We start from the raw sequence: 24,273 nt of genomic DNA, 5'->3' as shown, positions 1-24,273 counted from the left end.
CCAGCACAGAAGATCAACATCATCAGGCCAGGACTCTGCGGTCTACACTCATCTCCAGGCCAGCGGTCACTCTTTCAGGGATGAAGATGTTCACATCCTGGACAGAGAGGAACGATGGTTTGAGAGGGGAGTAAAGGAGGCCATCTTTGTGAAAAGAAATCGTCCATCATTAAACAGGGGTGGAGGCCTTCGGGTTCAACTGTCCCCCTCTTACAATGCTGTGATTGCTAGTATCACTCAGCCCTCTGTGAACAGTAAACAGCCATCAGTGTGCTAATGATCCATTGTTAGGCTGATGGTCCTTCTTGATCATGTGATCAGCTGGTTTTGGTTGTCAGCAGCAAACTGGTTGATCCACTCTGAGAAGGTGCTATTTAAGAGACTGAGCTGAATACAGCTCCTCAGACTGAGGAAGTCTCTCGGATGAGAGACGAAACGTTTCTACATTTTTTTTTGTTGATTTGCTTTGTTTTGTTTTTTTGAATGTCCAGAGGACCAGATTTAACTTTTTTAGATTTTTCTACCTGGATTATTGAGCATGCATCAGGATGTTATTTCATTGATTTGAATCCAGAAATACAAATTAGCTCATCCAGAGACTGTCTAATTGTATCCTGAACTAATCAATTGAAAGACCACTCTACTTTTGATTTATCAAGATATTGTAAAATAGTAATGATAATATAAAAGAAGAATGTTCTTTCAATTGATTACTTCCAGATACAATTAGACAGTCTCTGGATGAGCTAATTTGTATTTCTGGATTCAAATCAATGAAATAACAGTTCCTGTCCCATGAAGGTCTTCAGAGGCAGGTTTTGGTCGGAGGCCTAGTTCACTACAATGGCAACAGGAACAGTTCATCTGTGGTAAAATAGAGACATTTATTGTCTTAATCCAAACAAAAACCTTCACTAAATGTCATAAAACAAATATTCCATGGCCTGTAGTCCATATAATGTTTCTACGGAGGATCAGCTGCTGAGTCTGTTTCTGGCTCTTTTGAAGGTCAGTTACAGTAAAAACAAAAAATCTAAACCAGTCCATGGGTCACACCATGTCTACCTTAGATGAAAGAACCCAAACATAACAAGTTGCTGTTTACTAATTTATTGAACAATTGTTTCATTTAAACAGTGACATCACTCTCGTGTTTTAAATTGTTTAAACAAACAAACAAAAAAAGAAAAATAATGTACCAAGCAAGAAAACAAATAAAAATGTTTAAAGGTGTTATTATACATTGGACAATGTCCTCCAGAAGTTCAGTGTATGTGGTCGAGGTAACGAGCTCGTTTGGGTGAAGCATGATGTCGTGCATCTTCCCAGACTTCAGAGCATCATTTACAGACTGGACCATTGCAGGTCTGGTGTTCCACCTCATCTCTCCACAGCTGGACCAGTCCAGAGCCTTGTGGAACCTAAAAGTGAAAGAAGACGGTGCACAAGTCAAAATAGAGTTACAGTGACTACAAATTAGTATCTGTTGGTCTTTCTTTTGGAAAAAATATTTGATCAAAAACAAGAGATTTACAATTGAAAGTAAGTTAAAAAAAAGTGACCTTTGCAATTATAAATTACATTAGCTCAATTTTTCTTTATTTCACTTATTATATTTTATAGTTACTTAAACAGCCTCACCAGGCAGAGATTACAAGATGTTATGTATCTGTAGGAGTAAGTTTAGATTTAAGGATGAGGGTTATGTGTGGAACCAGAACATTGCACCCTTCCTCCGACATCCAGCTTAGCTTTCCGGTACACTTCAGGACGTCAACGGCTTGTTACCTGAGATGGTGGATACCTCCACTCCGGAACAGAAGTCCATTAGTACGCTCCCTTTTCAGCATCTCTGGTTAAAGTAGCTGGGTCATCAGAATAAATACCGAAGTACTCGATTCCACCGAATAAGCTTCCTTAGAAGTGGAGCATTTACTGCTCAGGTTGAGTGCACAGCAATGTGAGCTGTGACTCCGCTGAAAATGGAGGGACCCTTGGCACATGGTCCCATCCATCCGCTATTTAGTTGAGTCTCATCTCTGACTGAAAGTTCCAGCAAGACTGGAAAAGACTAAGACTCGTGAAGACTAAGACAAGACTCCGACTGAGTTCTAGGACTGACTGAATAGTTCCAAGAAGTGTTCCTTTTAAAGGGGTATCCACGTCCTGTTACGTGGTACTTCCTGATTGGTTGAAACAACCAGCAGGGGTGTGGTTCTAGTGATGTCAGAGGGTCACTAGAAGTCAAGAGACAGCAGGAATGTTTTTAAAAATGGTTAGTACAGACAGAGAAATATTATGACGAGGTGAGACAGAGCAGGTGCCAGTTGAAGTTATTTAGTGTCTGCGAGTTTTAAAAACAAGACACTTCGTTCTAATAACTCGTCTCTGACTTTCGACCGACATGCAGTCCACTACCCTCATTCAGACAGAAGGCTAAATGCACACTTACTTCATAAATAGGCATTTAACTGTATGATCAAAAATCTAACAAGGTTTAAAAATCATTAATACCGTTTCACAGTTGATTTAAATGAGTGGTTCACTTCAACATTTAGAAATGGTATGAACTAAACACACTTTGGATTATCAAGATATTGTAAAATAGTAATGATAATGTAAAAAGAAGAGTGTTCTTTCAATTGATTAATTCAGGATACAATTAAATAGTCTCTTGATGAGATCATTTGTATTTCTGGATTCAAATCAATGATATAACAGTTCCTGTCCCCTGAAGGTCTTCAGAGACAGGTTGAGGTCGGAGGTCTATTTCACTACACTGGACCATTGCAGGTTTGGTGTTTCACCTCATCTCACCACAGCTTGACCAGTCCAGAGCCTTGTGTAACCTAAAAGTGAAAGAAGACGGTGCACAAGTCAAAATAGTGTCACAGTGACTACAAATTACAATCTGTTGGCCTTTCTTTTGGAAATAAATATTTGATCAAAAACAAGAGATTTACAATTGAAATTAAGTTAAAAAAGACCTTTGCAATTATAAATTACATTAGCTCAATTTTTCTTTATTTATTTCACTTATTATATTTTATAGTTACTTAAACAGCCTCACCAGGCAGAGATTACAAGATGTTATGTATCTTACCTGCTCTTTTGAAGTGTGTGACAAGGGTCTTTGTGTCCAAAGCTGTTTAACAGCTTGCTTCCAGAGCTAACAGCTTCCTGTGTTAGGTAGAAAAATTAAATTAAATTGAAGACAAACAAAAAGCTTAGTGCTACTTCTTGTGCCATGCTTTATAAAACAGTTATTGGATCAAGTATTTCCTTATGTAGGTAAACATAGATGTTTTAAAACCTGTTAAAATACACCAGAATGCAGGAAATAGCAGCTACTTTATTCAAAAAGTTATGGGGGAGGACCCTCAGACCTCGCACCAATATGTCCCCCTACAATAATTCTAATGCTAATACACTGTGTGGTTCAAGCCAAGAGCCATTGTCAACACTGGGGGGCAAAGGCCCCTAAAAAGGGCTTCTAGAATCGCCCCTGGTGTGAAGAAATGAACTGAGAAAAATCAACTCTTGGCCTAAAATTTAACACAACATAATTGTACACATCATATCTTAAATCTAAAACTAAAACAGTTATAATGTATATGCAACCAGTCTTTCATATAAAAACTGCGATATTTTTACCGGAGAATACTTTCACTAACGAGTTTGATGTTGTACTGGCATGGTTACAGCCGACAGTAACTATTTACACAATAAAGTGATGGTTATTCATGTTTTCCTCGATTTCAGTATCCAGCAGGACGTCACAATATCAACATAAAAATATTTTTACTGGAGAATGCGTTCACTTTAACCAGGGAGGGTGGGGGGGGGGGGGGGGGGGGTTACATTACAAACGGCAACAATGAAGATTTTAACCTAAAAACCCACATAACAAAGCAGAGCATAATTTTTAAATTAAAAGGGACAAGGTGGAGAAAAATGCGCTGTTTGAGTTTATTTATTGACGGTAAACAAAGTCCGACTCCCTGCAGCTCCTCACAGCTGAGACTAAAGTTTAAATCAGCACAGCACCAACACAACTCTCATGAAGTTCAAGGTTTTTTGACACTTTCCTGCCTGTTCTGTGAGTTTAATAGACAGACAGTTACTTCTTACCTTGCGATGCAAACTATTTTCAGTTACTCTGTACTGCTTCGCTGCTCCTCCCACCCTCTCGGTGAAAAGCTACAGTTGGAACAGTTGACTCCTGGGAAATGTAGTTCTTTTGACTTATGTTAAAGTGAAGGCTTACTGAAAGAAAACTACAAAATAGCTGCGTCCATGTTATTTTTTTGGTTTGTTTGTTTCATTTTCATTTTTGGTTATTGGTCGGTTCCCGCTCCTGTCTGCTCCCATTAGCTTTCAGTCCGGTCACGTGAGTTATAATGAGGTTGACTCCGGTCCTGCCGGAATCCGGACAGAATCACGTGACCTGCGGTACTCCCGAAAAAATGTCATCCTCTATTAACTTGCTTTCCAACACTGACAGTTTTGGGTAGAGCATGTGGGCGACGCAGCGTGGCCAAGTAAGACATAACTCTGTCGCCATACATTTGGCTCTAAATTCCACACATTTGAGCTGAGGTGAAACACAATCAGTATGATTGGTCATTATCCACCCCTTGAACAGGAATCCATGATAAGTGGCCAATAGCCTCCACAGCGCCCCCTAGAATATTTTAAAACCTCAGCCCCAAGCCAATTTATGACAGATAATTCTGAAACTCCGTGAACATCTGTATCTTCTCAGGACCTATGAAAAAGTCTCTTGGAGCCCTGGTCCAAACTCAACAGGAAGTTGTCCATTTTGGGTCAAAGGGTCATTTTTGGGCATTTCTAATTGCGAGTTGTAACAAACTCCTCCTAGGGATTTTGAAGGATTGCCTTCAAACTTGGTTAATATGCCCTTAAAACATTGGGGAGTAAAAGTTATCAAAAGCTTGTGTTTTCATACATGTTTAAGGGACGTGGCCAGGCCTCAAATTTGAGCTTCATGCCGTTACTTTCCAAACGCTATAACTTTCACATTGAAAGACCGAAATGCAACAAACTTGGCATGAGTCATCCCTGTTAGATGCCCGATGATCCTTTTTGGTCGTATTCGGACTTCATCAAAGCCCCGACCCCTCAGAACAGGAAGTCACTTTTTTTACTTGGAATGCTCCCTCTCTGACACCCTTGACTTAATCAATCTTAATCAAGCCATTGGCACCATGGTACGGTTAGCCGTGTAGTGATGGCACTTGATGGCAAATGAAAAATGTTGTATCTAAATCTTTAGTTCTTAATCATTTATCTGTGTCTCCATACAGACGGTGGGTGCTGCAACATATGCTGCGTCAGTTACGTGCTGTGAACCACCACAAAAGCCAGCAAGAGGTTGAAGCAGAGGTTGATGCAGAAAGGACTCAACATGTCAGTGATCAACTTTCCCGAATAATTTATGAAGAAATGACGGTGTGCTCTGATGCTGCCTGCCGGTATCCCAGTAATTACAATGCTTGGTCTCATCGCATCTGGGTGCTAAGACACATGGCCAAAGGCAACATTAAGGTTGGATTTTAGGCATTTATTAAATACCTGTTAGATTATATATACAGGTGCTGGTCTTAAAATCAGAATATCATGAAAAAGTCGATTTATTTCAGTAATTCCATTCAAAAAGTGAAACTTGTATATTATATTCATTCATTACACACAGACTGATATATTTCGAATGTTTATTTCTTTTAATGTTGATGGTTATAATTAGGGATGGGGCCGATCCGATCCAGTATCGGTATCGGTCTCCAATACCAGCATAATTTACATATCTGATTTTCCGATCCACCTGCCGATATTTCCGATCCATGATGCATGTTGGCTTCAAACTATGGAATGGATTTCCTGAATGGCGGCGTGTCTCATGAACCCAGAGTAATAAGACCCGCCTCACATTCAGGAAATCCAGTTCATAGTTTGCAGCCAGCTACAACGTGACGACTGAGTTAGCAGCACTGTGGCTAACAGCTAACAAACTTTTCATCTAAACATGTCCGCTGTGTGGAAGTATTTTACACTAGAAACACCACAAAACAAGACAGCAACGTGCAATGTCTGCAGAGCCATAGCACCACATTAAACCATCGTAAAGTTAGTTTTACGTTGAACATTCGAGCTCCGTGGCTTCAGCGGGGCGCTACACTTTGCTCAACCCACAAAAGGCGACTCGACCCCGGCCAGCCGCGTCCAATCTGCCCCGCTCAGTCTGCCCGTCTCTGAGCAGGGACAGACTGAGCGTGGCTGCCCCAAATCAGGCTGCCTGCTTCAGACTGAGCAAGAAGAAGACATCGCTGAAACCACGGAGCTCAAATGTTTACAGAGAAGTTGCTAAACTTCATAATTAATGACCAACCACTGTCAGTTGTAGAAAACGAAGGATTTCACAGTTTGATACTTGTAGCCAAGATATAGTTTACCCTCCAGGAGATATTTATCAGTACAACAGTAGACAATCATAAAAAGACATTATTTGAAAATTATATATCCATCCATTTTCTGTACCCGCTTATCCATTTTGGGTCATATATTAAAAACAAAAACAGCTACATTATAAAGTGATGTAAAATACTAAAAACAGGAACATGTCTGTTGGTTTATGCCATGAACTTAGCAGGTGTTTGAAGCCATTTAACATTTTATTTTATTTTGTTCATTTATTCATTAATTTAAAAGAAACAATAAAAAAAATCAAAAAGAAAACATTGAATGAAAAGAGTGCAGAAAGTATAAAAAAATTATTAGATCTGCCCCTTATTTAAAAAAATATAAAATAACTTTAAATAATCACTTAAATTAATCACTTTAATATCCACTTTAAAGCTAGGAATAAAAAAAAAAAACATGTTTTGTGTTAGCAGAATTTAATTCTAACTTTAAATTTTATCCAACATTAATACAACTTACCTCAAGTTGCCTTTTTGGACATGCATGCATATATTTGTACAAATTGTATTTGAGAGGAGATTATTACAGCCTAATATAAAATCAATGATGATCATGATATTGGAACTGGATCGGTATCGGCTAATATTCAGTTTTAGGGATCGGGATCGGATCGGAAAAAAAAAAAAAGTGGATCGGTGCATCCCTAGTTTTAATTGACAACTAATGAAAACCCCAAATTCAGTATCTCAGAAAATTAGAATATCGTGAAAAGGTTCAATATTGAAGACACCTGGTGTCACACTCTAATCAGCTAATTAACTCAAAACACCTGCAAAGGCCTTTAAATGATCTCTGTCTAGTTCTGTAGGCGACACCATCACGGGGAAGACTGTTGACGTGACAGTTGTCCAAAATACGACCATTGACACCTTGCACAAGGAGGGCAAGACACAAAAGGTCATTGCTAAAGAGGCTGGCTGTTCACAGAGCTCTGTATCCAAGCACATTAATAGAGAGGCAAAGGGAAGGAAAAGATGTGGTAGAAAAAAGTGTACAAGCAATAGGGGTAACTGCACCCTGGAGAGGATTGTAAAACAAGACCTATTCCAAAATGTGGGGGAGATTCACAAAGAGTGGACTGCAGCTGAAGTCAGTGCTTCAAGAACCACCACGCACAGACGTATGCAAGACATGCGTTTCAGCTGTTGCATTCCTTGTGTCAAGCCACTCTTGAACAAGAGACAGCGTCAGAAGCGACTCGCCAGGGCTAAATACATAAAGGACTGGACTGGTGCTGAGTAGACCAAATTTATGTTCTCTGATTAAAATAAATTTAGCATTTCCTTTGGAAATCAAGGTTCCAGAGTTTGGAGAAAGAGAGGAGAGGCACAGAATCCACGTTGCTTGAGGTCCAGTGCCAAGTTTCCACAGTCAGTAATAGTTTGGGATACCATGTCATCTGCTGGTGTTAGACCACTGTATCTTTTGAGGTCCAAGGTCAATGCAGCAGTCTACCAGGAAGATTTAGAGCACTTCATCAGAATCAGAATCAGTTTATTATTGCCATGTCAATGAACGAGGTTCACAAACTAGGAATTTGCTTCGACATAAGGTGCGAATAGTAATAAAGTAAAAATAAAGTAAAAATGAAGTAAAAATGAGAACATTACATAAGACATAAGACCTGTGTACACCCACAAATAAAGTAACATTAAAACATAACATAAACATGTGTACACCCATACAATAGAAAACCATAAAAAAGCTTAGAGAACAGTACAGATGGAGTATTCAATTATAATACAGATGTAATGTGACCAAAGCAGAAGTTATGAGGTAGCATTTTGAGTGTTCAGGAGTCCAACAGCAGAGGGGAAGAAACTGTTCTTATGGCGGGAGGTTCTGGTCCGAATGGACCGAAGCCTCCTGCCTGAGGGGAGTGGTTCAAACAGTCCGTGTGCAGGGTGAGCAGGGTCAGCTGTGATCCGACCTGCTCGCCTCACAGTCCTGGAGACGTACAGGTCGTGGAGGGATGGAAGGCTGCAGCCGATCACCTTCTCAGCTGAGCGCACAACGCGCTGCAGTCTCAGTCTGTCCCTGGCAGTGGCCCCGGCGTACCACACCGTGATGGAGGAGCTGAGGACGGACTCGATGATGGCCGTGTAGAACTGCACCATCAGCTTGGCCGGCAGCTTGGCCTTCTTCAGCTGTCGCAGGAAGTACAGTCTCTGCTGGGCCTTCTTGATGAGGGAGCTGATGGTCGGCTCCCACTTGAGGTCCTGGGTGATGGTGGTGCCGAGAAACTGATAAGAGTTTGCAGTGGTGATGGGGGTATCATTACAGGTGAGGGGGGGCAGAGGGGCTGTGGCTTTCCTGAAATCCACAATCATCTTCAATGTCTTCTGGGCATTGAGTTCCAGGTTGTTGCTGCTGCACCAGGTCACCAGCCGGTCCACCTCCCTCCTGTATGCAGACTCATCACCATCCGAGACGAGCCCGATGAGGGTGGTGTCATCTGCAAACTTAATAAGTTTCACAGAGTCATGGCTGGAGGTGCAGCAGTTGGTGTACAGGGGGGAAAGCACACAGCCCTGTGGAGATCCTGTGCTTACATTCCGAGTGTCCGAGACAGCTCTCCCCAGCCGCACGCACTGACTCCGGTCTGTCAGGAAGTCTGTGATCCACCTGCAGGTGGAGTCAGGTACATGGAGTAGGGAGAGCTTGTCTTGGAGCAGAGCAGGGAGGATGGTGTTAAATGCAGAGCTGAAGTCCACGAACAGGATCCTGGCGTAGGTTCATGGGGAGTCCAGGTGCTGCAGGTGCTTCATGCTTCCTGCTGATGAATAAAGCTATCATTTCTAACCCGAAACCCGGCACGGACCGACCTGGATTATGGCTGGGCCGTTATAATGTGATTAATGGGCGGGCCAGGCCAATCTCGGGCTTTTAATTAGGTCAGGATCAGCCATGATCCAATTATGATTACTTGGCCTGCCATACATCCATCAGCCACACGCAGCCATTTCATCGTGAGCTAACTGGCCTTGAAAGAGGTAAAAAGTTCAGTTAAGCTTCAGATGGGACTGTACGGCTAGAAAAAGACCCATCACCCAAATGGACGTTCATTCGGATGCTAATGCTAATGACGCCTTGCAGGAACTGAATGATATAAATCAGCTCGCTGCAGAACAAACACCCTGAGCCTCTTTACATGGTAGCCAGAGACTTTAATCACGTTAATCCAAAGGACTGTCTCCCAAGCTTTTACCAGCATGTGGGCATTCCAATACGTGGAAACAACAGGTTGGACCGTGTTTACACGAACGTAAGAGATGCGTACAAAGCCGAGCCCCGCCCCCACCTAGGACTGTCAGACCACATCTCAATCTTAATGATACCTGCTTACCTGTCCCCGCTGAGACGCTCCAGACCGGTACAAAAGAAAGTTAAATGTTGGATCCAGGACAGTGGCTCCATACTGAGAGATTGTTTTGATCGAACAGACTGGCAGGTTTTCAGAGAAGCTGCTGAAAATGGAGGATCGCTTGATCTGGAACAATACGCATCCTCAGTTCTGGGTTACATTAGTTCATGTACTGACACATTCTCCACTATCAGATATGTTAAAAGATACCCAAACAGAAAACCTTGGCTGAATACTGAGGTGCGCACCCTGCTGGAAGCCAGGAACACTGCCGTCAGGTCTGGAAACTCACAGGAGCTGAGTAAGACAAGGAAAGAGCTGGTTGCTGGTATTAAGAAGGCCAAGGCCACATATGCACAGAGGATCGAGGGTCAGTTCACCTCACAAGATCCTCGGAACATGTGGAGGGGCATTAAGTGCATAATAGATTATAAAGGAAGGAGCGAACAATGTCCCAAAGACCCATCTCTGCCTGATGCCCTCAACAAGTTCTATGCACGCTTTGAAGACCCGAACAGACCACCCAGCACCAGACTCACCTCACCACCGGATGAAGAGCATCTCAGCGTGACCTCAGCCGAAGTAAGGAGTACTTTCAAGAGGATATATCCGCACAAGGCAACCGGCCCAGACAGTATCCCCAGAGAAGTGTTGAAAGAATGTGCCAATCAGGTCTGCGAGGTGCTGGCAGACATCTTTAACACCTCACTTACCCTGGAGACAGTTCCCACCTGCCTGAAGACTGCCACCATCATCCCAATCCCAAAAAGCTCTACAGTGACTGGTCTGAATGACTGTCGGCCAGTAGCCCTCACCCCAATAGTTGCTAAATGCTTCGAAAAACTGGTCATGACCCACATCAAAACAACCATCAACATCGACGAGGACCCTCATCCAGTATGCATACCGTGAGAACCGATCAACAGAGGATGCCATCTCCTCTGTGGTCCACACTGCTCTCACCCACCTGAAGCAGCAGGACTCCTACGTCCGTATGCTCTTTGTGGACTTCACATCCACCTTCAACACCATGATCCCCCAAACCCTGATGGACAAACTATTCACACTAGGACTAAGCTCCTCCATTTGCAACTGGGTACTAGACTTCTTAACAAACAGACCACAGTTTGTTAGGATCCACAGCTTCTCCTCCTCCACCATACTCAGCACAGGCTCTCCTCAGGGATGTGTGTTGAGCCCCCTCCTGTTTACTCTGCTCACGTATGATTGTGCAGCTACCCATCCAGGCTGCCACATTGTAAAGTTTGCAGATGACACAGCGGTGGTTGGATGCATCACAAACAATGATGAGTCCAGCTACAGGCAGGAGGTGGAACACCTGGAGAGCTGGTGCAAAGAGAATAACCTTCACATCAATGTTAAGAAAACATAGGAGATGATTGTGGACTTCAGAAGGAACAAATTCACCTACACCCCCCTGAACATAAGAGGATCAGCGTTGGAAGTGGTCTCCAGCTACAAGTACTTGGGCGTACACATGAATGACAACCTCAGCTGGAGCAACAACACCACCAGCCTGATCAAGAAAGCTCATCAGAGACTCTACTTCCTTAGGCGGCTGAGACGAGCTGGTCTGTGAAGCTCAGTCCTTACCTCCTTCTACAGGTGTGCAATGGAGAGCATCCTGTGTGGCATGGAGGCTGCACAGCTGCAGAAAGAAAAGCTTTGCAGAGAGTGGTGAAGGCTGCACAGAAGATGTTGGAGTCAGTCTCCCCACCATCACAGACATCTACACCTCCAGATGCAGGAAGAGGGCCACCTGCATCATGAAGGACCACACTCACCCAGCACACACACTTTTTGCTGCGCTCCCCTCAGGAAGGAGGTTGAGGAGCATTAAGTGTAGAACCACTAGACTGATGAACAGCTTCTACCCTTCAGCTGTTAGACTCATGAATCTCTAACCAGAATAATCACTGTGAAAAATCACATCATGTTGCTGCTTATCTGTTTCAATGTTGCTGCTGATCTGTTTTATGTCGCTGCTGATCTATTCCATGTTGATGTGTTTATGCGTGCTCATCTGCTCACACAGGCTCATGCTCATGTTTGTGCTGCTATTCAACGTAATGTTTTTATGCTATCAGTGCTTAGTGTATATTTAGTTGATGTTTTTCTTAGTTCATATCTTAGATGTTATCACTGTTTTTCTTTTACATTTTATTGTTGGATGTAACTGGGACCCTGTGTACATAATTTCGCTCCACCACATGTACCACGTGTGTTGCGAATGACAATAAAGAATCTCTGACTCTCTGATTCTGCCGCTGCATTCAGCGGACGTGCACGACCGACGACTCAAACAGGTGAGATCCCAAAGCAGACGCATGTGCCAGAGAGCTGTCTCCGTGTCTCAGTAATTCAGTAGAATTCAGGCAGAAACAGGGTTTAAATGTTTTTATGGCCATGAAATTACTAACGCCTCTCAGCTCCGACTCTTCTGCCGCATTTATTCAGCTGTGCGTCCCCGACCTTTAATAACTAATTAAAAATGCCTGGGAGGGGTTTCCAGGTTTGGACCAGTAATTACTGTTAATTCATCGGGTCGGGTGGGTTTCAGAAATTATAACTGCGGGCAGTGACCTGGTTGGATCAGATTTTTTGGGCCTGAATGCCACTCTACTGCTGACCAACTTTATGGAGATGCAGATTTCATTTTCCAACAGGACTTGGCACCTGCACACAGTACCAAAGCTACCAGTACCTGTTTTAAGGACCATGTTATCCCTGTTCTTAATTGGCCAGCAAACTGACCTGACCTTAACCGCATAGAAAACCTATGGAGTATTGTGAAGAGTAGGGCTGGGCCATATCATATCGTTCACGATAATACCGGTTAAAAAAAGCTTGCTCAGGCAAAAAAATTATATCACGATATTCTAATTTCATGACGTAATACGTCAGGGTGCCCCGCCCCTTTAAGAGAACCGAGCGCGCCGAACGACCAAATCAAATTGTGCACCCCCCCCTCCACTTGTCGATACTGGTGTAACGCTAATTAGCTGCGCGCAATACTAGCTAGCGAAAAAGCTAAAAACAAACAAAGTGCGGCTCAGGTGTCTTCATCCAGCTCTAAACTGCAGGTACAGACAGCTCAACTGTCTCTCCTTTCCCCCGCTCTAAGCTGCCACTCGTCTTTTTTTTTCTTTCCCCACTCCACTCTGAGCTGCCGGTGCGGGTCTCCCCCCACTCTAAACCTGTTACAAACACGTGCAGGTCTGTCTCTTATGCCCCTTTTGCACTGCAACTTCTCAGCCCAACTCTTTTCAACCCTGCTCAGCCCTGATTTGCGCTTAACTTCAGGACGAGCTCCGGAGGCGTGTTCAGAATTCAGGAAAAAAGGTTCAGAATACATCTCGCCTTACCACCTGGTGGCAGTAGTGGTCGATTAAGCTGTTTACTAGCCACCACTAAACGTGTTAAGGAGAAGACCCTGAAAAGATACACAACTAAAATGGAGGATTTTGCGGCTTTATTGAGCATCATGCTCAGTCTGTGGCTTTTTGTCAGACATCGAAGTGAACTGCCCTTATCCCTTGCCTTGAAAAAGCTGCGGGCAGAAGAACACCGGCAGAGTGCTGCTGAACGCAGGCTGCGGGCTTTGAGGCGAAAGACTATGGAGAACTACCAGAACATGTGGCAAACCGTAACGCAGTATGAAATGGAAGACAGGATGCGAGCTGTGGGACGATCTAAGGTAATCTTCTCACGTGAGCTATAATATTTGAACTTTTACCTAAGTAAACACTTGATTCAATAATTAGAGACATCAACAAAACAAAGTTAGGTCCTCTGGACGGATAAAAAAATTGTTGAAATTATTGATCATGCATCAGGATATTTTAAAGACACCTCTTTCATCTAGTCCATATCTGCATCATCCTGTTCTATTTCGTATAAGTTTCGCCCTATAAGGCTGTCGCTTCGTGGGTTTATCCCGTTATGCGGAGCATTGCACTGAAAAATTTAGTCCACGCCCACCTGCTGTGTGGGCCCTACCCGGTCCGTATAAATTACGTTAAGAGCGGGAAATCGGCTCCCATGTTTTCTTCAGCGAGCTAATAGCACTGTCAGAAGAACAAAGAAGGAAAATTGTATAGATGACCAACCTTTATTAAGGATGCTTGGCCCGGCAGTCGACCTCCGGTCGTCCGGTGAGTTCTCCTCCCCGAGGAGAAGCAGACGAGCAGTCTTATTTCAAGGTAAGCGCCGAGGAATATTTCTCAGTGACAGGTCACTACACGCTGGACAACGCTATATTGTAATTTTACTCTTATTGCCGACCCTCGGAGCGAATCGGATGGTTCCTCCGGGACAGGCGCGTTCAGCTGCAGCCCCCCGCTGCTCATTCCCTCCTGGAGAGCGTAGTGTCGGTGGAAGGGGGCTGAGTGAATGCTCACCCCATCCCACCTCGTTTCGCATCGGCGATCACACCGCTCCCAGCCGACGGCGCCCTCAGGGGTTGCCCGGCGTAACCCAAGAGGCGGCTGACATGAAGGGACCCCTTTTTTCTACGTCCCACGCCTTTCCCGCCAGTTTGGATGATCCGGCGGGAAGGTTGTTTACTGGGTTCCATTCCGGCCCACCGTCTTGATCCATATGGCCTCGTGTTCCAACAGGACGTCCTACGGGCGAGGCCACAGACGGTTCTTTCCTGGTAGATTGGGGGAGCCGGTCTCCACAGTCCGCACCCATCACCAGAGTGGAGGGGTTCACCGAGCAGGGCTATCCCTCGGTAACCTTCCTGGAGCCAAGCCTCGCAGAAGCTTCGGAGCGAAGCTGTCCAGGTCGGAGCAGCGTCCCGTCCCTCCGGAGAAACACGAACCAGACGGTGACCACGCTCTCCAATCGAGCCCATCAATGTGCTTTCAGGCAGCCGCAGCTAGCAACAACGTGACGCTGCTAGCATATAGCATGTCCAAGGGGCTGAAGGCCGCAGACCTGCCTTGGAGACAAAGAACTCCCTCTGTAAGGCAGCAGACGTCATCTTCAACATGTGTGCCTCTTCTACGGTTTGCCTGTCGAGGATTGCAGCGTGGATGACGATGATCCAACGATCCACCTGGTTTCATTACTCTCCCTCGCTGCCGGAGAAACTGCACAAAGACCTGATGGAGGGCCCATCACGGCGGACGCGCTGTTCGAGAGCAGCTTCAAAACCATGCTGGCGAATTGAAGCAGTCGGAGGAGGTGCCAGAGGCTGTGCGCCACCTCATCAAGCCGCGCGGCTCATCCCGCCCCCCGGCCCGCTGGAGAGACCGTCGTGAGCAGAGGCAGAAGCAACGACGTTCCACGGCCGCCGCCGCGGCGTCTTGCTCAGCTCCACCACCAGCCCCGCCCGTCAGAGACCAGCCCTCTTCATTCCGGCAACCTGCAGTTCAGCGTTTCCCCAGAGATCGCCTGCAGACAGCGCTCTGGGCAAACAAATCGCAGAGCTCAAGGGGGAGAAGATTTAAAAAATGACGGTCTGCGGAGGGTGTGTGTAAAAGTGACACGAAAGTTGAAATAAATCATCATTCAATTATCAAAGTATCTGTTTTTTAGCCAGTCTGTAAGCTCGGATGAACTCACAGCGGCTGCGCACACATCCTCCACACATAACGAGCCGGTGTCCTTAAATAAAGGTTTTTTAAACTCACCGTCGCTCCAAGACATGACGAGACACTCACACGACACGATGGTAAGCGAAATAACTCGTTGTCAACCCGAGCTGCACGATCCTCACCCAAGCGGTGTCAAACGCGTACTCGTGCGATGCAAACAGCCTTCATCCAAACAGCGCTGCGTTGATGATGGTGCACACACAGCTCCCCGGCGCTCACCGGCTCACATCGGTATAAATGTGGGACTGCAGGCCGGGTCCGGTGAAGGTCCTCGTTTTTCAGCAAAACAACACACGCCTCACCGAAGCAAACGCGTGCGGCTGCGACGCGGGCAGCCGTCACCCACCACGTCTCAGCGCTCGGCAGCTCACGGCAGCATAAGCATGAGACAGCTGAACGAACCCGGTGACGAGTCTCGCCTCCAGCGAGAGCGACGCGCGTCCCTCCAGCGAGAGCGGCGCGCGTCCCTCCAGAGAAAACATGTGCTCCCGCGGGGCTTGCAGTCTTCACTCCAACAGCACGGCGTAGATGAAGTCACGCTCTCTGCCTCTCAATGTTTGCACAGCGACGTCGAACGCGCAGCCCCACGGCGTCATCAGCTGTCACACGCTTCGCCTCAGCACACACCGGCCCACCTGTACATGAAGGTTGGTCCGCGGTCCGAACGCAGCGCACGGGCGCGTTCAGAGCCTTTTTCGAGGAAGCCTCGCCTTGGGTCACGTGGAAAACATTCCCACGACACATGACGGCGGTTGAGGCGGTGGACTGGTGACATACGTACAAAACATGACGCATCACTTAAACGCACGTTCACTCCACGAACGTTACGCAGAGTGGATAAAAACATGCTCGCCGGTCAGATGGATGGACAGCGTGTTATGCAAAGGTTACAAGTTACAGTTTGCAACCCGACCCCCTCCGTTTGGAGGAGTTTTAGAGACGGTCCTGTCATCACCAGACCAAATCTCATCCCTAAATGCAGAAGTCCAAGAGCTTCTGATAAAAGTAATCTCCAGGGTTCCCAACGGAGAGGAAAACACAGGGTTTTACTCACGTTACTTCCTGGTTCCCAAACGGACCGGAGGGATGAGACCGATTTTGGATCTGTCCGCTTTCAACAAGGCGATCATGGCCAGACCGTTTCACATGTTGACAACCAGACAGCTGTTGGACAACATCCAGAGAAACGACTGGTTTGTTTTCCATCGACCTAAAAGATGCTTATTTTCACATACCGATCATCCCAAAACACAGAAAATTCCTGCGTTTCTCCTTTCAAGGGATAAAGTATCAGTACAACAGGCTGCCGTTCGGTTATTCTCTCGCGCCTCGTACGTTCGCAAAGTGTGTGGAGACAGCCCTACATCCGTTACACAGAGCAGGGATGAGAGTTTTGTTTTACCTGGACGACCTGCTGCTGCTGTCACGCTCCAGACAGGAAGCAGTGATGCAGGCTCAGGTGTTGACATCACACCTGTTAAATCTGGGCTTCGCCATAAATTGGAAGAAAAGCTCGATTTTCCCGGCCCAGACAATTGTTTATCTGGGAGTGGAGTTAAATTCAACCACCATGAAGGCTCGTTTACCATAAACGAGAATCGACACTTTAAAAGACCAGCTCCGCCACGTAAGACCTGGCAGAGTGGTAACAGCTGTCTCCGTCATGAAGCTTTTAGGAATGATGTCATCAGCTCACACAGTGGTCCCGCTGGGTTTATTACACATGAGACGCCTCCAGAGGTGGTTTGTGCATCTGCGGGTGGATCTAGTAAAACAAAGAGACGGATGATCACTGTTCCTCCCTCCGTGAGGGCAGACCTCCGACACTGGGGAAACACCCTGGTTCTGTCGGAGGGAGCCCCCATCAGCAGACCCACGTCACACGTGTCAGTCTTCACGGACGCGTCGCTGTCAGGCTGGGGGGGGACATGCCTATCTCAAGCAGTAGGGGCGCTTTGGCCCCATCACACATCAGCCCACATGAACGTTTTGGAGTGTTTCACGGTGCTGAACGTGATTCAGCACTTTGCTCCCGTGCTACAGAATCAACACGTGTTGATTCACACGGACAACAAGGTGACTGCTGCATACATAAACCGGCAGGGGGGTGTGCGCTCAGCCCAGATGTTACAAAGCTTCTGTGTTGGGCTCACCAAAATCTGCTCTCCATCAGAGCAGTTTACATACCCGGTGTTCTGAACAAAGGGGCAGATGTGATGTCCAGGGGCGGTCCACGTCACGGGGACTGGACTCTCCATCCAGACCTGATGACTCAGACGTGGCAGAAATTTGGCAAAGCAGCTGTGGACCTGTTTGCAACACGAGAGAACGCTCAGTGTCAACTATGGTTTTCTCTGAGCTCGCGAGACAAACCACCACTGGGGGTGGATGCGTTTGCCCACAGCCCATGGCCCAAAACGCTTCTGTACGCGTTTCCTCCACCTCCTCTGATTTTATGGTTCCTGAACCGAGTTCAGGAGGAGGGATTGACAGCTCTCCTGGTGGTCCCCGAGCGCGTGAACACACCATGATTCTCAGCCCTACAACGCCTGCTGTCGGGGCGCCCGTGGAAACTGCCATCGAGGGAGGATGCTCTCCTCCAGGCAGGAGGAGCGATCAGGAGTTACCCAGAAATAGGCCAGCACCTGTGGGTCTGGCCATTGAGCGGTTCCGCTTAGAGAGGATGGGTCTCCCACAGGAGGTAGTGCGCACAATCCAGGATTCACGTGCTGCATCTACCACAGCGCTGTACATATCAAAGTGGACAGTTTTTCAGCGCTGGTGTACAGAGAAAGGTGTAGAGGCCACCTCATGCCCATTAGGCGGCGTGCTGTCTTTTCTACAACAGCTGATGGACAGGAAGTTGGCATTTCAGCACGATTAAAACGTACGCTGCAGCCATCTCTTCCTGCCACGAAGGGTTCGGAGACAGAACAGCTTTTAATCACTTGCTGATGAAGCGGTTTCTAAAAGGCGTACAGAGACGCAGGCCTGTTTCACGCCCACTTGTTCCACAGTGGGATTTAACGCTGGTCCTGCGAGCCCTGATCAAAGCTCCATTTGAGCCTCTGGATCAGGTTCCAATTAAATTCTTGTCTCTTAAAACAGCCCTGCTGCTGGCTTTAACATCCGCTAAGAGGGTGAGTGTTTTATCTGCCCTCTCTGTCACTCCTTCATGTCTTAGAATTCAGGCTGACGGGCAGCTCAGCTGATTTAAGACCAAACCCAGCCTTTATGCCTAAAAACATCACAAGCTCTTTTAAATCAAGAGCGATATCGTTGGAGGGGTTTTTCCCTCCCCCCCACAGATCAGAAGAAGAAGCATCTTGCCATCTTCTCTGTCCGGTGCGGGCGTTGACGTGTTACATAGCGCGCACAGCTGTAATGCGCCAAACTCAACATTTGTTTGTGCATTATAGAGATGCACCTGCAGGTCGCCCGTTATCCACCCAGCGCTTGTCACACTGGCTGTGTGAGGCCTTTTTCTGAAGCCTACAGAGCATCAGTTTTAGAGCCTCCTGTCAACCTCAGGGCGCACTCGACCAGGGGTATCGCATCTTCGACTGCCTTGCATAATGGTATGACAATGCAGGACATTTGCACTGCGGCCGCGTGGTCAACACCCTGCTCATTCATTCGCTCTTATCTACGTGATGTGACGGCCCGTTCCATGACACATTCTGTCCTTAGTGCTCTAACAGAATGAATATTGTTGTTTTCATGGAACTCTGTTTAAGCTCACATCTGTCTGCATGCCTTACAGTGTGAGATGTTATCAGTCACAAGTTGTGACTGTTATTTTGGTTCTATTGTCACTAATCAGTTCATGACTATTGTTACCAATCAGTTCATTTGATTAATAATCAGTTCACTTGTTATTATTAATCTGTCTATACTGTTCAGCCATGAACGCATAGTTACACAACATGCGTCTGTGCATGGCTCACATAATTACGCAATGCGTAATTACGCACATGGGGAGCTGAGTGACAAGACTTTTTTTTGGGCAAGCTTCTGCTTCATACGGTGTTCGAATGGACCCAGTGAGGCGAGGACCACATCTGCTTCGCCCTTAACCCACCAAGCGACAGCCTTAAAGGCGAAGCTTATACGAAATAGAACGTTGGTTACGTACTGTAACTCCAGATTCTATGAGTATAAGCGTAGCCCTTTAAGCGTCGGGCCTCATTGGCTCCTAAATGGCTGAAGAAAAAGCTATTTTTGGGAGCCGATTTCCCGCTCTTAACGTAATTTATACGGACCGGGTAGGGCCCACACAGCAGGTGGGCGTGGACTAAATTTTTCAGTGCAATGCTCCGCATAACGGGATAAACCCACCAAGCGACAGCCTTAAAGGGCTACGCTTATACTCATAGAATCTGGGGTTACAGTACGTAACCAACGTTTTTAAACTCACTCCTATGGCTAAGATATTAATGTGACACAATTTTTAACAATGACTTTAGGGGTTCACTTGACTCATTTGTTATTATTTTGAGTGTTAAAGTATGTAAATGTCAATTAAGTATGGTTTAGTAATACATGTGCTCTGTGTGTGGTTCAGGTTCTCCAGCTAAATCGCAGAAGAGCGACATTGTGGGAACGTAACAGATCATCTCACTAGTGGGATGTTGTTGTTCCAGGTTTCACAAACTTGCAATGAATGGTTGCATAACTTCAGGATGTCGGAACAAACTTTTACCTACCTGTGCAACAAACTACATCCATCTCTGGAGAGACAGAATACTATATTCCGCAAATGTGTCCCATTAAAGAAAAGAGTTGCTATTGCGCTTTGGAAGCTGGCAACTGGGTCAGAATACAGAAGTACTGGACATGTTTTTGGAGTCGGCATCACTACTGTGTGCCATTGCGTGCAAGAGTTTTGTGCAGCAGCAGAAATATTGTTGGTGCCAGAACAAATCCGTATGCCGACTGAGGAGCGTTTCAGAGAAATGTCTCTTTACATTGAAAACCGGTGGGGGCTCCCACACTGTGTGGGTGCTATTGATAGAAGTCACTTTCCCATCATAGCACCACAGCACTATCACACAGACTATTTTAATAGAAAAGGTTGGCATTCCATTATCCTGCAAGCCGTTGTGGATGGAAAGGGACAGTTCTGGAATGTGTTTGCTGGATTGCCAGGGAGCCTGTTTGATGCCAGGGTTCTCAGACTGTCCACGCTGTGGGAACTAGCCAGCCGGGGAAACCTGTTCCCTGCTCATTTCAGGAACATTGGCACAACAAATAATGGCTACTACATCCTGGGTGATGCAGTGTATCCCTTGCAAGACTGGCTCTTAAAGCCTTTTTCTGACATTGGAAGGCTAACAGCAGAACAGCATTTGTTCAACCAAAAATTTAGTTGTGCACGTGTTGTTGTTGAAAATGCTTTTGGTAGGCAGAAGGGAAGATGGCGTTGCCTTCTTAAAAGAAATGACTGTGATGTCCAACATGTGAAGTCTATGGTTCTGACCTGTTGTGCACTACATAGCCTGTGTGAAAGTCATGGAGAGACATATGAGACCTTACTTGATGAACCTAATGCAGACGCAGCTGCACAGCCTCCCTGGGCGGCTGTGACACAGGAAGTTAATGAAGGGAGAGATGTCAGGGATGCTCTAATGGAGTACTTGGTGAGCAGTAACATGTAAACATAATCCTAAAGTCATACATTTTTGGCTCCCCTGCCTGTTTTAAACCCATATTTTCCATTTCAGTATAGATTTTTACAATAAAGTTTTTTTTTTTATAATTTGTCTTTTGTTGTGTACATATATGCACAAGTTCATGTTAAAATTACAAAACATATCCTGTAATCACAGAAAGTTTTCACAATCAACTGCAGATTTTGAAAATTTTCTGTTTAAAATTGTCCTTATATCTTAAAGTTTCTTGTTTTACAAAAATTTAGCAACGTATTAAAAATAGATTTACTACATATTAATTAATATACATATTTGCAAATATAGATGATATTAATTCATTGGTATATTAGATATATGTACCACATTACCTTTATATATATATATATATATATATATATATATATATATATATATATATCAATGTAATATGTATTTAGTTATATAACGTGAATAGAAAACTCAGTGTTATGTATTTTTAATCGCTAAGCATATTAAAAATAAAAGCTTGCTAAATTACACTTATAATTTTTTTAGTTACCAGATGAAGTCACAAGAGGTCATTACTGTACCTCTAAATATCAAGGAATATTTTGTCTGCTGACTTCATCTGGAAACTAAAAAAATAATAATTTAAGAACAAGTGAGCAAATTCTGGTAATCTTATAAATCATTCAAGGTCATATGCAAATGAAAAATGTGCTTAAATTCAAGTATGGATTAGAACGTACACTATACTCACTTAACATTGAAAATTATGATTTGAAATTTTACGATTCAAGAACACAACATAAGAAACAAAACATTTTATTGGAAAATAACAAGTAGAAAATTGTATATATTTGAAAAAAAGTTTCTAAATATTATTCATCTATCCATCTATCTATTTATCCATCTATTTATCTATTTATCCATCTAATTATCTATCCATCCATCTATTAAAAAATATGTCACACGTGTCTTTGCATCATAGCACGTGCAAGATGTTCCAAGGAAGGCTTGATTAAAAGCCGCATTTTGTGCAGTCGCCTCCCTCATTAGGACTGCTGCTTGTTGCCTCGCAGCTTTATGAGCTGCTGCCTCCTGGACCTGAAGTTCGACCTCCTGGGCTCGAGCTGCAGCCTCTTCCTTCCTCGACTTTCGGCCGTCTTTACAAAGACGGTGCAAATGCTTGTCCCACTGTCTCTGGTGTTCCTCTCTTTCCCTCTGTGATGAAGCAAGAGACTGGTCTTGATTCACCTTCCTCTCTCTCCTGCCTAGAAACAATAAATGGCAGGTTATCCTGATGCATGCTCAATAATCCAGGTAGAAAAATCCAAAAAAGTTCAATCTGGTCCTCTGGACATTCAAAAAAAAAAAAAAAAAACAAAGAAAAAAAATCTAGAAACGTTTCGTCTCTCATCCGAGAGACTTCCTCAGTCTCAGGTGCTGTTTTCAGCTCAGTCTCTTAAATAGCACCTTCTCAGAGTGGATCAACCAGTTTGCTGCTGACAACCAAAACCAGCTGATCACATGCTCAAGAAGGACCATGAGCCTAACAATGGATCATTAGCACACTGATGGCTGTTTACTGTTCACAGAGGGCTGAGTGATACCAGCAATCACAGCATTGTAAGAGGGGGACAGTTGCACCCGGAGGCCTCCACCCCTGTTTAATGATGGACGATTTCTTTTCACAAAGATGGCCTCCTTTACTCCTCTCTCAAACCATTGTTCCTCTCTATCCAGGATGTGAACATCTTCATCCCTGAAAGAGTGACCGCTGGCCTGGAGATGAGTGTAGACCCCAGAGTCCTGGCCTGATGATGTTGATCTTCTGTGCTGGTCCATCCTTTTGGCCAGTGGCTGTTTAGTTTCCCCGATGTAAGACTGATCACCCTCCTGACACTGAACAGCATACACAACATTACGCTGTTTGTGCCGGGGGACTGGATCTTTGGGATGAACCAGTCTTTGCCGTAATGTATTTTGGGGTTTAAAAGCCACTGGGACGTTATGTTTAGAAAATAAACGCCTCAGTTTCTCTGATACTCCCTCAACATACGGAATGACCACTGGTCTGTGTCTGGGTTCCTCCTTTTCACCTGTTGGCTGACTGGAGTCCTGTTTGGGTTTCTTCTCTGCTTTCAGGAAGGCCCAGTTAGGATATCCACATTGCTCTAGAGCCTGTCTTGTGTGGGATTTCTCCTTCTGCCTGGCTCCTGAGTTAGTGGGGACGCTGTCTGCTCTGTGATACAGAGTCCTGATGACTCCTAACTTGTGCTCCAAAGGGTGATGGGAGTCAAACTGCAAATACTGGTCTGTGTGGGCGGGTTTGCGGTACACCTCGGTTTGCAAATGTCCTCTATCAGAGACTGAGACCTCACAGTCCAAGAAAGCCAACTTGTCATTTTTTACATCTTCTCATGTGAACTTGATTATTTATCCACAGAGTTGATGTGGTCAGTAAAATGTTGGACTTCCTGAGATTTAATTTTAACCCAGGTGTCATCAACATACCTGAACCAATGACTTGGTGGTGTCCCTGAAAAGGACGTCAAGGCTCTCTTTTCTACCTCCTCCATGTACAGGTTGGCAACAATAGGAGAAACTGGAGACCCCATAGCACACCCATGTTTCTGCCTATAATATTGCTCCCCATATGTGAAGTAGGTTGACTGCAGGCACAGTTTCAAGAGTTGACACAGTTGTTCTGTGGAAAGCGTGGTCCTGCTGCTCAGAGTGGTGTCTGATTTTAATCTTAAACTGACCACCTCTACTGCATCATGACATCAAAAGAGACCATTGTTTCATCAGTCTCCATGATGACATCCCTCACCTTGTCCACAAAGTCCATGGTGTTCTGTATGTGGTGTTCTGAGCTGCCAACTAAAGGGATGAGTACAGACGCCAGATATTTGGAAACATTGTAAGTGACAGAGTTAATCATGCTAACAATAGGTCTTAAAGGTACACCTTGTTTGTGGGTTTTAGGTAAACCATACAGACTAGGTGTGGCCTTCCCTGTGTACAGTCTGTGGTACAGAATACGGTCAATAGCCTTGTCCTGTTCCAAAATTTTCAGGCAATCTATCAACTTCTTCTTGTAACCACTTCCTGGATCTCTTTTCAGTGGTTCATAAGTGGTTAAGTCACT

The 24,273-nt window shown here is 45.1% G+C and overlaps 1 protein-coding gene across 1 annotated transcript in view; it reads left to right on the top strand.

Annotated features, from left to right (window-relative positions):
- Nucleotides 1-24,273, top strand: part of ptar1 (protein prenyltransferase alpha subunit repeat containing 1) — a 109,392-nt gene that overhangs the window by 46,864 nt on the left and 38,255 nt on the right. The window contains exon 3 of the mRNA XM_037680783.1: nt 5,328-5,568. Coding sequence (XP_037536711.1) covers nt 5,328-5,568 — 241 coding nt within the window. The remainder of the gene's footprint in view (nt 1-5,327; nt 5,569-24,273) is intronic.

Source organism: Nematolebias whitei, chromosome 8, assembly GCF_014905685.2.
Source record: "Nematolebias whitei isolate Nwh7 chromosome 8, NemWhi1, whole genome shotgun sequence".
NCBI classification, from domain to species: Eukaryota; Metazoa; Chordata; class Actinopteri; order Cyprinodontiformes; family Rivulidae; genus Nematolebias; species Nematolebias whitei.
This window is presented reverse-complemented; position numbering and strand designations above follow the sequence as displayed.